The 12,929-nt window shown below is 35.2% G+C and overlaps 5 protein-coding genes across 9 annotated transcripts in view; 2 read left to right on the top strand and 3 right to left on the bottom strand.

Annotated features, from left to right (window-relative positions):
- The window catches only part of LOC108738981, a 10,211-nt gene extending 8,243 nt beyond the window's left edge, over window positions 1-1,968 (bottom strand). The window contains exon 1 of the mRNA XM_018472615.2: window positions 1,827-1,968. Within this exon, the coding sequence (XP_018328117.1) occupies window positions 1,827-1,840 (14 nt within the window). The 5' untranslated portion in view covers window positions 1,841-1,968. The remainder of the gene's footprint in view (window positions 1-1,826) is intronic.
- The window catches only part of LOC108738984 (ATP-dependent RNA helicase p62), a 16,752-nt gene extending 4,574 nt beyond the window's left edge, over window positions 1-12,178 (top strand). Inside the window, exons 4-7 of one of the 2 annotated variants that reach the window (XM_025973100.1) lie at window positions 9,846-9,906; window positions 11,222-11,400; window positions 11,463-11,634; window positions 11,698-12,178. In XM_025973100.1, the coding sequence (XP_025828885.1) occupies window positions 9,846-9,906; window positions 11,222-11,400; window positions 11,463-11,634; window positions 11,698-11,702 (417 nt within the window). In that variant the 3' untranslated portion in view covers window positions 11,703-12,178. The remainder of the gene's footprint in view (window positions 1-9,845; window positions 9,907-11,221; window positions 11,401-11,462; window positions 11,635-11,697) is intronic. The other variant, XM_018472619.2, reaches the window with a different exon arrangement.
- LOC108738977 (periodic tryptophan protein 2 homolog) lies at window positions 1,290-5,450 on the top strand. Its single transcript, XM_025973067.1, has 17 exons — window positions 1,290-1,397; window positions 1,460-1,572; window positions 1,628-1,771; window positions 2,040-2,119; window positions 2,179-2,350; window positions 2,411-2,594; window positions 2,649-2,904; window positions 2,965-3,132; window positions 3,195-3,447; window positions 3,506-3,680; window positions 3,815-4,125; window positions 4,186-4,333; window positions 4,396-4,539; window positions 4,601-4,775; window positions 4,835-4,909; window positions 4,967-5,186; window positions 5,244-5,450. The coding sequence occupies exons 1-17, from the start codon at window positions 1,380-1,382 to the stop codon at window positions 5,401-5,403; spliced, it is 2,796 nt and encodes a 931-aa protein (XP_025828852.1). The 5' UTR covers window positions 1,290-1,379; the 3' UTR covers window positions 5,404-5,450.
- Window positions 5,851-7,828, bottom strand: LOC108738987 (glycine receptor subunit alpha-4). Of its 2 annotated transcripts, none has more exons than XM_018472623.2 (10): window positions 7,647-7,828; window positions 7,487-7,578; window positions 7,327-7,426; window positions 7,108-7,262; window positions 6,890-7,045; window positions 6,692-6,832; window positions 6,405-6,634; window positions 6,217-6,345; window positions 6,063-6,155; window positions 5,851-6,005 (listed from the first exon to the last, which is right to left on the bottom strand). In XM_018472623.2, exons 1-10 carry the CDS (start codon window positions 7,805-7,807, stop codon window positions 5,889-5,891), a joined length of 1,374 nt encoding a protein of 457 aa, XP_018328125.1. In that variant the 5' UTR covers window positions 7,808-7,828; the 3' UTR covers window positions 5,851-5,888. The 2 variants fall into 2 exon arrangements, with proteins under 2 accessions (XP_018328125.1, XP_018328126.1); XM_018472624.2 differs by having other exon boundaries at window positions 5,852-6,005; window positions 6,220-6,345.
- Window positions 7,839-12,929, bottom strand: part of LOC108738985 — an 8,412-nt gene continuing 3,321 nt past the window's right edge. For 2 of the 3 annotated variants that reach the window (XM_018472620.1, XM_018472621.2), the window contains exons 2-6: window positions 9,487-9,785; window positions 8,926-9,423; window positions 8,614-8,863; window positions 8,313-8,558; window positions 7,969-8,251 (exon numbers count right to left, since the gene is read on the bottom strand). In XM_018472620.1, coding sequence (XP_018328122.1) covers window positions 8,022-8,251; window positions 8,313-8,558; window positions 8,614-8,863; window positions 8,926-9,423; window positions 9,487-9,785 — 1,523 coding nt within the window. In that variant the 3' untranslated portion in view covers window positions 7,969-8,021. Of the gene's footprint in view, window positions 7,931-7,968; window positions 8,252-8,312; window positions 8,559-8,613; window positions 8,864-8,925; window positions 9,424-9,486; window positions 9,786-12,929 lie in introns of those variants that run through there. The other variant, XM_025973107.1, reaches the window with a different exon arrangement.

Here is a 12,929-nt window from a genome sequence, read left to right on the forward strand (position 1 = left end):
TTTTTTTTTTTTTTTATAAGAATACTATTTGTGTTCCGGTTATATATCGCAAGTAAATGTTGGATGTTTTTCGTGAAAACAGGGCGAGTTACACGTTTTCGACTTGGATTTAGTTACAAAGTTTTACTCGCAGTATTAGAGATGAAAGACGTGTTTTTTTTTTTCGTAATGTGAGCGATTTCTGATCTGTGATTTAAATTTTTATAATGATTTAGTATCCGGCGAATTGCGCTCATCAAGTTTAGTTATTATTGTAGAAAAGAGTAGGTTAAGGGAAAATCTATGATCTATTTACTTTGTATCTATTTAGAATGTTTTAAATGTTGTAACAGAATGTAATATTATGTTCCTTAAACGGTAAATTAATAAAACGGTTGAGTTTTATTTCTTGACCAAGAATAACTTGTGTATTATTGAAGATATGAAGAGAGACCCTTATAATTAAGTTTGTAATTGTTTTATATAAAATGCGACATATGGAAACAATTTGAGAAGTATTACTAGGCTTAGAAACTATCCAATTTGCATAAACCAAAAGTAGCTATGTATTCAGTAATAGCAGTACACTACATTTAATTCAAGACAAAAACTAAAAGAAAATGAGAATAGTAAACATTCATAAACTATTTCTTTTTATTCCAAAAGAAAGGAAACAGAAAGTACTGAAGTCAAATCAGAAAAGCAGATTAGAATTATTTGACAGGGTCAGATTTTGGGTAGAAGCTGCACTTGTAAACGTTTTGTTTCTTGTGTAAAAGAAGATTCTTCAAAGCATAGTTTTAAAGCGTTACTACCAGTTTTAAATATGAGAAATGAGATCTCAAATATCAAGTATCTAAAACTTTTCCTAACACTAAATTGTGGAACACTTGCTTGAGTAAATTAAAGGTATGCTTCTTTGTTTTAAATGTTTTCGATTTATCAATATTGAACAATTAGATTATGCAGAATAGCTCACTATATCATAATAATGTATTTTTTCGTGGTAAGTAATCATTATTTCCAAATTAGCTTAGAAAAACAATATTTTCTGTATTTATAGGTTATAAATTTGACATCTCTTTGTTTTCTTCTTCCCGTTAACCCTTGAGACAACGTTCATTTAACCCGACTTAATTTAAACCTTTTAAAAGAATTTTTTTTTAATTCTATTGTAAATACATATTTATTCATACCTGAGCAGCTGTAAAACAAAAAGCTCTTCGAGAAGAACTGAGTTTAATATAATTAATTACTAAGTAGTATTAATTCGATTATTATAAAATGATGTTTCATGAAGGGTCTTTAGACACATTCAGAAACGTCAATGTGACAGATAAGGTTATGTTTACATCAGAAAACGTGAAAAACTGAAAATAATTTAAATTTAAAAAAGCAATATGAAGTTTTCCTATAAGGTAAGCGCCAAAATAATATGAATTTTATTTTCTTAATTACATTTCTTCCCTTGACATACCAGTTTAGCAATTTACTGGGAACTGTCTATAGAAGAGGTAACATTATTTTCACTCCGGATGGTAATTCAGTGATTAGCCCTGTGGGGAATCGAATTAGTATTCACGATTTAAAAAGGTACCTTATCATATCATGGATATTTATTGGTCCGAATATAACGTTCTAATTTTAGTCATAAAACATCAACTTTACCTATCGAAAGCAGATACAACTTTGTAGCTCTAGATCTAAGTCCAAATGGCAACATTTTAGTCGCCATTAATGAACAAGGGGATGCGTTTATGATAAGTTTAGTTTCCCAAACTGTCACACACAAATATAGGTTTAAAAGAAAGGTGAATGCAATCAAGTTTAGTCCAGACAAAGGATACCTCTTTGGATCCATATTTTTTTCATAGCCACTTAGACTGGGGGAAGTAAAACGTTGCTGAACATCAGCTGGCCTTTTAATTCTATTAGGAGTAACAGATGCATGTAGTAGGGGACTTTCAAACCTCACTTGCTTTCGAAAACTATTGTTANGCCATTAATGAACAAGGGGATGCGTTTATGATAAGTTTAGTTTCCCAAACTGTCACACACAAATATAGGTTTAAAAGAAAGGTGAATGCAATCAAGTTTAGTCCAGATGGCAAACACTTTGCAGTTTGCAAAGAAAACAATGGTGTGTAATAAGGTTTATGTCATTAATTGGAGTTAATTTAAGTTTTTGTCCGGTTGTAGTGTTTGTCTTCCAAGCACCAGGTCCATTCACTGGCCAGTACAACGGATTTGTTATGGAAAGAGTTTTTCATAATTTTTATGATGAAACTACATGTTTAGATTGGTCATTTGACTCCAAAATACTTGCTGTTGGGTCTAAAGACATGTCTATTAAGTTATTTTCATTGGGAAAGTAAGAAGTACTTAGGCCATTACTGAATTAATTAAAACAAAAATAATTATTACTGTTTAGGTGGGACAATTTTAAGACCTATGCATTAGGTGGACATACTGACGTAATTGTGGCGTGTTTTTTTGAACATAAAAGCTATGATATCACCACAATCAGTAGGAATGGTCAGGCATGTATTTGGGAGTGTTCTATTGATCCAGATGGTTTATTACCATTTCAAGAGCCCATTCCAAAGAAGAAACAGGTGAATTAGCTATCGAATTAATTTTTTTACACATTTACAAAATGAATTTTAAAGAAACCCTCTCATGAACTTCAAGAAGACGACGTAGACCTTACCAAAGTTATTGAAAGAAGTGAAGAGGAAATATCAAAACATTTAAATCAACTGGATATTGATGATAAGGAAGAGAATGAAAAGAACAAGAAGAAAGAAAAGATGTACTATAAGAGACTTGCAAGGCACTATCTAGCAGATGATGTAAGAAAAGAAAGCAAAGATGCGGTGCTTACAGCTGCATCATACCACAAAGCAACTAAAGTGCTGGTGGCAGGTATAAAATCATTTTTTAAAATTATAGAATAATGTATTCCAAGTTTTTACTTTGTTGTAGGCTTTTCTACTGGCGCATTTTTTATTTACGAACTTCCTGAAGTAAGTCTTATACATTCTCTCAGCGTTTCGGATGAAAAAATTTCTTCAATAGCCTTAAATTCTACTGGCGACTGGATTGCATTGGGATGCGGGGGTCTAGGCCAGTTGCTCGTTTGGGAATGGCAAAGTAAAACTTTTTCTTTTGTATACAACGTGAACTGTAGCTGTAGTTGTTATTATTTTTTTCAGGTGAAACGTACGTCTTGAAGCAGCAAGGCCATTCTAATAACATGTCCTGTATCTGTTATTCCCCCGACGGTCAAATAGTGGTAACTGGAGGCGAAGATGGTAAAGTAAAGCTTTGGAACGTCACGTCTGGGTTTTGTTTCGTTACATTTAGCGAGCATTTGGCCCCTGTAACGGCCGTTTCCTTCAGCGGGAACAAAAAGTTTATTGTTTCCGCTTCTTTGGATGGTACTGTACGGGCGTACGATATAATAAGGTCTTTTATTATCTATTTACACCATGTGTAGTTGTAATAATTCATATTAATCATTCAGGTATCGTAATTTCCGAACTTTAACCACCCCAAGACCCGTTCAATTATCCTGTGTTGCTGTGGATAGTAGTGGAGAATTCGTGGCTGCAGGTGGTCAAGATGTTTTCGAAGTATTTTTGTGGTCTGTTAAGACAGGACGACTTTTAGAAATTCTTGCGGGACACGAAGGTCCTGTGGTAAGGCTCTTTGTTGCCTTTTTTTCATATAGTCTTCCCTAGATTATTTCTGAGAGGGATAATAATTCTTAAGACCGATTATTAAGCATAAAATAGAATTTCTTAATTGTAAATCCTTTTTTTTTTGTTTTTAGTGGAGTGTGGCGTTCAATCCTAATGTCACGAGTACGATATTGGCGTCGGTTTCATGGGACAAAACCCTCAGGATTTGGGACGCGATAGAGAAAGGGTCTGATCACGAAACGATAGAGCTGTCAGCTGACGGTTTATGCGTGACCTTTAAGCCCGATGGGGAAGAAGTGGCTGTTGCAACTTTGGATGGGCAAATAACTACTTTCCATGTGCGCACTGCCACCCAAACGGGAAGCATCGAGGGCAGAAACGACCTTGGTAGTGGACGATCTGATACAGATCTTGTGACCGCCAAGAAAACATTGGAATCGAAGTAAATAATTTGCTATTTCCACCATTGGCCTTTGTTATTTATTGTTTTGTTTGTTTTAAGGGCATTTACGAGTTTATGTTACTCGGCAGATGGCGAGTACCTCTTGGCCGGAGGTCAGTCCAAAAATGTGTGTATTTATAATGTAAAAGAGGGACTTTTAGTTAAGAAGTTTGAGGTCACTCAAAATAGATCATTCGACGCGGTTGATGTACGTAATAATGTACTGTATTGTTTTTGCTTATTTACTAATAAAAATGGTCTCGATTTTAGGACTTTATAAATAGACGAAAGATGACCGAGTTTGGTAATTTAAATTTAATCGAAGAACGCGAAGAGAACGAGGGTGGTAACGTGGCAATAAGATTACCAGGCGTTAAAAAGGGTGACATGGCTGCCAGATCATTTAAACCTGAAGTATATCATTAATAAAAAGATAGCTCCTAACTAACTAACTAACTAACTAATTAATTTTTAGGTTCGAATATATTCCTTACAATTTTCTCCTACTGGAGAGGCATGGGCTGCGGCAACGACCGAAGGTCTACTTATTTATTCATTAAATTTGGGGCTTGTATTTGATCCGTGGGACTTAGAGGTCGCCATCACCCCAGATGCCATTAGGCAAGCCATTAAAGATGATCAAACTAACGGTCAGTTAATTTATGCACTAAAATAGTTTTCAAAATAATCTTACTCTTGTCTCTTTCAGCTTTGGTAATGGCAGTTAAATTGAACGAGGCCGGTATTATTCAAGAAGTTATCGAAAATATATCAGTAAATGATGGTAGGTACAAGTACTTAATTTTTTTTAAATAATATAACTTTTTTTAATTACTTACAGTTGAGTTAACTTTAACGAATTTGGGAGAGAAATTTGCCGAACGATTGCTGATTGTAATAGCAAGTGCTTTGGAGAGTTCGAGGCACTTGGAATTCTATTTGGTTTGGGCTGAGCACCTTTTGACCATCCACGGTCCGAAAATTAAGTCCCAGAAAAACATGCCGGGACTTATAGCCCTCCAAAAGGGTTTGACAAGAAAATACGAGGAGTTATCAAAACTGTAAGTTACCTAAATAAAACTAATGTACACGTAGAAAAATTATTGTAATTATTTTAGGTGTGACTTTAACACGTATACGATGCAATGCATTCTCAGAGCTAGTGCTAACAGGCAGGCTTTAGAAAAAGAAAAAGCTAAAGGAAATATAGAGGGTGAAAATGAGACGAGCAGTAGTTCGGACGAAGACGAAAATATAATGATGTTCAATTATGACTGAAATGTATTTTTTTTAATTGTTAAATAAAGTTTTTTATAACACGATAATTATTTGATGGTGTTTGAATTAAAACCTATTCGGCCAATTTGTTTTAATTCAATAACTATAAATTAATTTGAACTAGTTCTTCCCCCTAGCACCATTGCTTCGAGTGGTCGAAATTCACTTTTGTGAACAATTTGTTTAATTACTTTCTTTGGGTTAAAAATTGTTTGAAAAATTAAATTTAAAGGAATTATTTGTAAATAGGTATGCAACACTTCGTACACTTCAGTATAAGAAATTGCTGATATTGCATAATTTCTTTTATATATTATATTAAGTTTGAACAGTATACACCACAAAAACGTACAAGACGTTATTTTAAAATGATTTGATAGTGTCATGTAATTAAAGAGATTAAAAAAAAAGTAACAAAAATAATCCTTGAATATTTTTATTACAACGCGATACAGTAATGTTGTAGAGTGTTTTTATTTTATTACTTATCTAAGTACTAACAAGGGCCAATAAATGGACATGAAAAGTATGAAGAAGGCAGGAAATATCGATCTAGAGAATCGATCTATTTCACACCATAATATCTTTTCTTCTCCATTTTTCTAAAACGAAGCACTTTGCTTATAAAAACAAAGACAAAAAAATATAATAAAAATTACATTGGTCCAGGATAATCGTACAAAACCCTCCCCTTTGCACTCCCGAACCTTTTGATCATTTCTATTAATGTACCATGGCGTCATCGCAGTCTCCTTAAAAAAGTACCACTTTAAAAAGCAACTCTCTTTAATAAATCGACTGATAAATTATTACTACCCGACTGTTACTATTCCTCTGCTTCTTCGTCAATTGATAATTTTCTTGCAAAACCCTAACTATTATAAATTCAGCCAGAGCTGCAAAAACGAACAGCATACAGATAGCCATCCACAGGTCGAGTGCCTAAAAATGTAACTGGTACCCGATTTCTACTTTTTTTAGTGATTATAATTGTAAAATACTTTAACGTATGCAACTGGCGGAATATCGGTTCTTAGACCGGTAAACATCGTAACCAACGTCAACATGCATGTTACCAAAAGGGTTACCCTTCCGGGCACAGCGTCTAATCCCAGCCAAAAACTGGACCAGGAGAGCATAACTACCAAAGTCGATGGGGCAAAGGTCTGTATCAAATGGTGACCTATCTGCCTTTCGAATCGAAAGTAAACAACCAAACGAGAAAAGTTTCCTAAAACGAAACCAATCTACTACCTGCACACCTATTTTTAATTCGTCATTTTAATACCCCCTTTCTCGTTGGTAAACACGTTTTGCTCTTGCAGCTCTAAGGGTTGTCCGATGTGATACTGAAGCAGCTTCAGTTCAGGGCTCACACTCACCCCGGCACTGGCCCATTTTAAAGTCATCTTTTGATTATTGTACGTAACTGATGCAGACAAAGTTTAGTTCATTTAGGTACCTATTCCTAGTCTAAACGACTTACAACTTTCTACGTTCACAGGACACGTCTGGATGTCCATGGGATAATACAAAAATTCCATCTGGCAGGCCACGATGGCATGCATCCTTGCCGAATAATGGACAGTTTTGTTTTTGTACAACGAAACAGACGAAAACTTATGAGTCAACGTGGCAATTTCTATAAGTTTTATAAAGGTATTTTTCCGTTTAATGAGTGTACCGTACCATCAAAGTACATACCTACAACTTTAGAGTTCAAGAAATAAAGGTCAGGTTGCCACAGGTCGTCCAACAATTCAGTGGGCAATGTTACGTATTCGTCTTCGTTGTCAAAAAGTTCTTCGGGGATTTCCAAACGCGAATCGACCCATTCTTGCTTTAAAAACATGTCCATTCTATAAATATTTTTTTATACCAAATTATCTCGTGCAAAAATCCCTAAAGAGCGATTTAAATTACCGAAAATCCATGTCCTCTACATTGATAGAGTTGATATCAACGACGTTCATGCTGAATTTGACTTCGACAGGTTTTCCAAAACGGGTCGGTGGTCTGACCTCTACAAAAACAGAATTGTGTGGACGCTTGCGATATTTTAACGCACATATTAGTCAAAAACCTTTCACGTAGTGTCTTGGGAAGATGGTCTTCGAATGCGACGAAACATCCTGATATAATTGCGCAACTGTAGCGGATTTCAAAAACGAAACGCTAAAAAGTTTTTATCGTCGCATAAGCCAAACATCAAAACTAGATTTATTTCTGTTGCTTATACTCACATTTCGAAAATTAAAATTAGAATTGGCCAACTCATTTCGTTTTTGCGGAAAAACTGTGAGCAAAGCCTGTTGCTCTTTTGAAGAAGACGCGTTTGTCGGTATGTAATTTTAAGAAGGCAATTTTTCAATTTACTCGAAAAAATTACTACTCTAATTAGCATTAATTGCCCGTTGTTAGAAAGATAACGTTTCCTCAAATTTCGTCTATCAATTGCTATTTATTTTGGCCAAATTTAAAGGCGCACAATGGAGTACAGCGCATATAAGGGTCGTGTTACGTTTGACTGTAGGACAGAACATTTCGAAAAAAAAAAAAAATTAAAACGTGCAAAATTTTTAATCGACTAACGAATAACACACAAAAAAAATACTGACTTAATTTATTAAGTCGTCTGCCTCCTTGTTCTCCGTCGTGGTACCAGCAACAACCCCACTTGATGGTGGTACATATTCCAACCTTCTTTCGCTGTCTTTCAGGCAGGTTCTGTATAAGCAAAAGTGAACCAAAGCACACAAAAATGATCCTATTGCAAACAGACTAAAGGAACATCTACCACCAAATGTTTTATACAAGAACCCTCCGAGTAAACTACCAATGGAGTAACCTGTAAGGATCAGTTAGCCGAATGCCTGTTTATTATCGACAAATCAATCAAAAAAACTCACCAACCCCATCGTCTAACCCCGCTACTATACCTTGCGTTGTGGCAGACATGCCGGGTGGAGAAATTTTATTAGCATAACTGACTATAGTGGAATACATCAGGCCATAGGTGGGTCCTTGCATTACATACTCCACAGGGACGATCCACCATGGCGACTGTACCAGAGCAATCAACCCGAACCTTACGCCGTAATTAATAAAACAAAGACTCATACAAGTTTGGTAGCCAATTTTATCCAAAATTTTACCTAATATTTAAAATAGATATTATCAGACCGTACAAATTGTACTAATGAAACTGACCAGCGATCGCAAAGAATAATATTTCGGTTCCCAACGTTTCTGCGGCAACCACGAAACCTTCCACAACTTTCACATTAGCTGTTTGCGCCTCCAGGGCCAAATCTTCCACGTACCACAGTAAGAAGTATATCAAAACCCCGTCCAAGACTCCAGCAATCGTCACGAAAACAAGAAACGCAGTTGTACTTGTCGAGGACAGTAATTCTCGCAAATCTTTAACGATATTAGTTGGAGGGTCGATATTGGGTAACTACAATAAAATGGGCCCACGTTAATCCTGATTAGTTCACCACTGAATCGAATCGTCTACACCTTCAATTTGGTACACGCAATAACGTCGAGAATTATAAATATCGTCATGACTATGAGAGCTGGGGTGTACGATTTTGCCGGGCCCGGTGACCACCAGTCGACCGCAAACCCCGAGACCATTGCCGCAAAACCCCACCCGATGGTACCCCAAACCCGTTGCTGTCCGTAATCGTGGCTGTCACCTACCATATCGAAACAAACAGCGTCGCTAATCGAGTTCACAACATTAAACAGAATGGTCCCAGCGGACATCAAGAGAACAAAGTACCAAAAAGTCGAATCAAACTCGTCGTTTGGAGTTGTTTTGGAAGTTTCAACGTCAAGATCTTCACGGCATTCCAAATCGCAATCAAATTCACAAAACGAAGACGAGTTACGAAAAAAACAAACGTCAGAATTTTGGCTCAAACTAATGAGCCCCTTGAGGGTACTGATACTGTTCTTGGTAGAATTGTCACAAGAACATATAATATTCCTCATGGAAAGATTACTATCCTCCTAAAAATATTGCAGCGTATTTATTTGAGTTTAGGGCCAAAAAATGGCACCGCCATCACTTACAACTGAAATGGAAAGGTTGCACTGTTTTAGTGAACCACATGTTACGTTTTTAATTTCGAAATTACTGAGATATACAGCCGGTACGAGGCACAGTGCCGAAAATGATAGACTCATGGCGAGTATGATCGCTATAAAAATGACCTTGCGGTATACTTGAAACGCGTCCACCAAAACGCCAAAAGCAAATTTGAAAAAGATGAAAGATAATGGTAAGATTGCAGTTACAATTCCCATAACCATGGCAGAAATGCCCAGTTCTTTACCGTATACAGAGAGCTGAGGTAAAATCGGCCCCATAGCTAAAAGTACATACCAAAAAAATGTATAAATATATGTATCTNCGAGACTACGTCCTAAAGGAGTTCAGAAATGGAAACAGCAACATCCTCGTGGCCACGGACGTGGCGGCCCGAGGACTTGGTGAGTATAAATGAAAAAGGTAACGTGGACAAGTTTAGGACACAGGAAAACAAATACTAATTCTTATTGTATTTTGGTACAGTTTGTGCGCTGAAACCGCATAAAAAAAATTACCGGAAAAAATTTTTAAATTATGGGTCAACCCAGACTTTATTTTGGCACAAAATAACCTCGAGACAAATTTAGATACATAAAATATTCAAAAATTGCTTTACTAACTTGAACCAAAAAGATATTTAACTAATATAACGATATAATTAGTTTATTTTATAAATAATTGTATTACTTGTTTACCTTTTCATTGTATTGTTTTTATGATATGAGAAAAGGTTGTTTTTGTGCTTTGTATTGTATCACTTAATCAGTCTGGTTGTTGTCCTTTTTTTTCAGAGGCACGAGCGAGATAATAAAGTGTTCCGTGGGAGTGTTTTAATAATTCAACTACATTCCTATCGGACTCTGGCAGGTCTTGCGGTGCCTCTTTAACAGACAACGAGCCGAATATGGAAGAATTTTGTTACCTATTTATTCAGAGTGATCTGCCTAGGTGTCCATTATGTGGCTTTTGTTGCACACACAACAATCTCCCTACATCTACCCTTGTCAGTGCACCTGATATTTGTTTGACTCACTTTTTTTTTTCTTTAAAGTCCCCATCTGTGAACATATTGTCCTTTTTTTCTGCACCCCAGTTTGTTTAGTAGAAGCACTTATTAGCTTTTTCTTATCAATTATTTTTTACAGTTGTAAGTGCACTTAAAACCTATTTGTTGTTCCACTCCTTTTTATTTTCCAAATCTTTCTCCCTTGTAACCTTATTCTATCCTACACACTTAGCCTCCGTTTTTATCGTCGTGGGAACATTTGCTATTTTAATGACAGACACTGCAGCCACTTCGTGAGGGGGTTTCCACCAAGTCTTAGGGGGTATTATAGAACTCGGGGCTTCACTGAGGGTTCGTTAAAAAAAAAAAATAGACAGTCGTTCGTCTGTACCAAACTATGATGTTTTTCTGATTTTAATACAATTCGATTTGGATGATGTGTGTGACGGTAAAAAAATTCTTTCTTTTATCTTATACCAAAACAGATGATCCTTGCCTTCATTGTAATTAACTTTGTGAACTTGTTTCAAAATTTTAATCAGCAATCGATTCTGAATCTATTTGTATTAATTAAGCCAGTGAAGAAGGAAATTAAAATGCAGTTTGCTGGCTTGTTTTGAAAAGTTTTTCCTAAAAGTTCCTTTACTTTGATGCCTTGATGTTTAAAGTTGAGACTTCGATTTTATTTTTAATGTTCCACCTCTCTGTAGATGTTGACGGTGTCAAATATGTCATAAATTTTGATTATCCTCATTCATCTGAGGATTACATCCACCGCATCGGTCGCACTGGCCGATCGGGCTCCACAGGCACATCTTATGCCTTCTTTACACCCTCTAACTACAAGCAGGCCAGAGACTTGGTAGCAGTTCTGAAGGAAGCCAACCAAGTAAGTTCTTCCCCTAATTTCTGGTTTAATAATTTTTGTGAACGCATTTTTATTTTTAACAGGTAGTTAACCCGAAATTATTAGAAATGACGAGCCGTTTTGGTAATAATACAGGTGGTAATAAGTTTTCTCGTTGGGGAAATACCGCTAAGGGAGGTTTTAGATCCGCTGGACCCCGCACAAACAGCCGATTCAGTGCCCCTCTTGTGCAAGTAAATGGATATGGTTATGGATGTAAGAAAATATAGCAAACAATGTAATTGATTTGTTTTGAACTAATTAAGTTTTTTTTTTCAGCATAAAATCCTTATCCATCCGTCGTGAATTTTTTTCATACAAGACATTTTTTAATTTAATATATTTAGGATTCATTCCGTTTTCTCTCTCGTGTATAGTTCTTTTTTTTTTTTTATAAGAATACTATTTGTGTTCCGGTTATATATCGCAAGTAAATGTTGGATGTTTTTCGTGAAAACAGGGCGAGTTACACGTTTTCGACTTGGATTTAGTTACAAAGTTTTACTCGCAGTATTAGAGATGAAAGACGTGTTTTTTTTTCGTAATGTGAGCGATTTCTGATCTGTGATTTAAATTTTTATAATGATTTAGTATCCGGCGAATTGCGCTCATCAAGTTTAGTTATTATTGTAGAAAAGAGTAGGTTAAGGGAAAATCTATGATCTATTTACTTTGTATCTATTTAGAATGTTTTAAATGTTGTAACAGAATGTAATATTATGTTCCTTAAACGGTAAATTAATAAAACGGTTGAGTTTTATTTCTTGACCAAGAACAACTTGTTTATTATTGAAGATATGAAGAGAGGCCCTTATAATTAAATTTGTGATTGTTTTATATAAAATGCGACATGGAAATAATTTGAGAAGTATTGCTAGGCTTGGAAACTATCTACTTTGCATAAACCAAATGTAGCTATGTATTCAGTAATAGCAATACATTAGATTTAATTCAAGACAAAAACTAAAAGAAAATGAGAATAGTAAACATTCATAAACTATTTTTATTTTATTCCAAAAGAAAGGAAACTAAGTACTGAAGTCAATCAGGAAAGCGAATTAGAATTATGTGACAGGGTCAAATTTTGAGCAGAAGCTGCACTTTGTTTCTTGTGTAAAAGAAGTTTTTTCAAAGCATAGCTTTAAAGCGTTACTATCAGTTTTAAATATGAGAAATGAGGTCTCAAATATCTAATATCTATTACTTTTCCTAACTAAATTGTCGAACACTTGCTCGAGTAAATTAAAGGTATGCTTCTTTGTTTTAAATGTTTTCGATTTATCAATATTGAACAATTAGATTATGCAGAATAGCTCACTATATCATAATAATGTATTTTTTCGTGGTAAGTAATCATTATTTCCAAATTAGCTTAGAAAAACAATATTTTCTGTATTTATAGGTTATAAATTTGACATCTCTTTGTTTTCTTCTTCCCCTTAACCCTTGAGACAACGTTCATTTAACCCGACTTAATTTAAACCTTTTAAAAGATTTTTTTTTTTAATTCT

This window comes from Agrilus planipennis, unplaced genomic scaffold, assembly GCF_000699045.2.
Source record: "Agrilus planipennis isolate EAB-ADULT unplaced genomic scaffold, Apla_2.0 scaffold134, whole genome shotgun sequence".
Taxonomy (NCBI): Eukaryota; Metazoa; Arthropoda; class Insecta; order Coleoptera; family Buprestidae; genus Agrilus; species Agrilus planipennis.

Coding starts and splice junctions, on each gene's coding strand:
- LOC108738987 (XM_018472623.2), bottom strand. CDS start 7,807: ATGCTAATTAGAGTAGTAATTTTTTCGAGTAAATTGAAAAATTGCCTT. Junction 7,046..7,107: donor CTTGAACTCTAAAGTTGTAG/GTATGTACTTTG, acceptor TAAAACTTATAG/AAATTGCCACGTTGACTCAT. Junction 6,635..6,691: donor GTTTACCAACGAGAAAGGGG/GTATTAAAATGA, acceptor GTTTCGTTTTAG/GAAACTTTTCTCGTTTGGTT.
- LOC108738977 (XM_025973067.1), top strand. Junction 2,595..2,648: donor CCATTCCAAAGAAGAAACAG/GTGAATTAGCTA, acceptor TGAATTTTAAAG/AAACCCTCTCATGAACTTCA. Junction 5,187..5,243: donor TACGAGGAGTTATCAAAACT/GTAAGTTACCTA, acceptor TAATTATTTTAG/GTGTGACTTTAACACGTATA.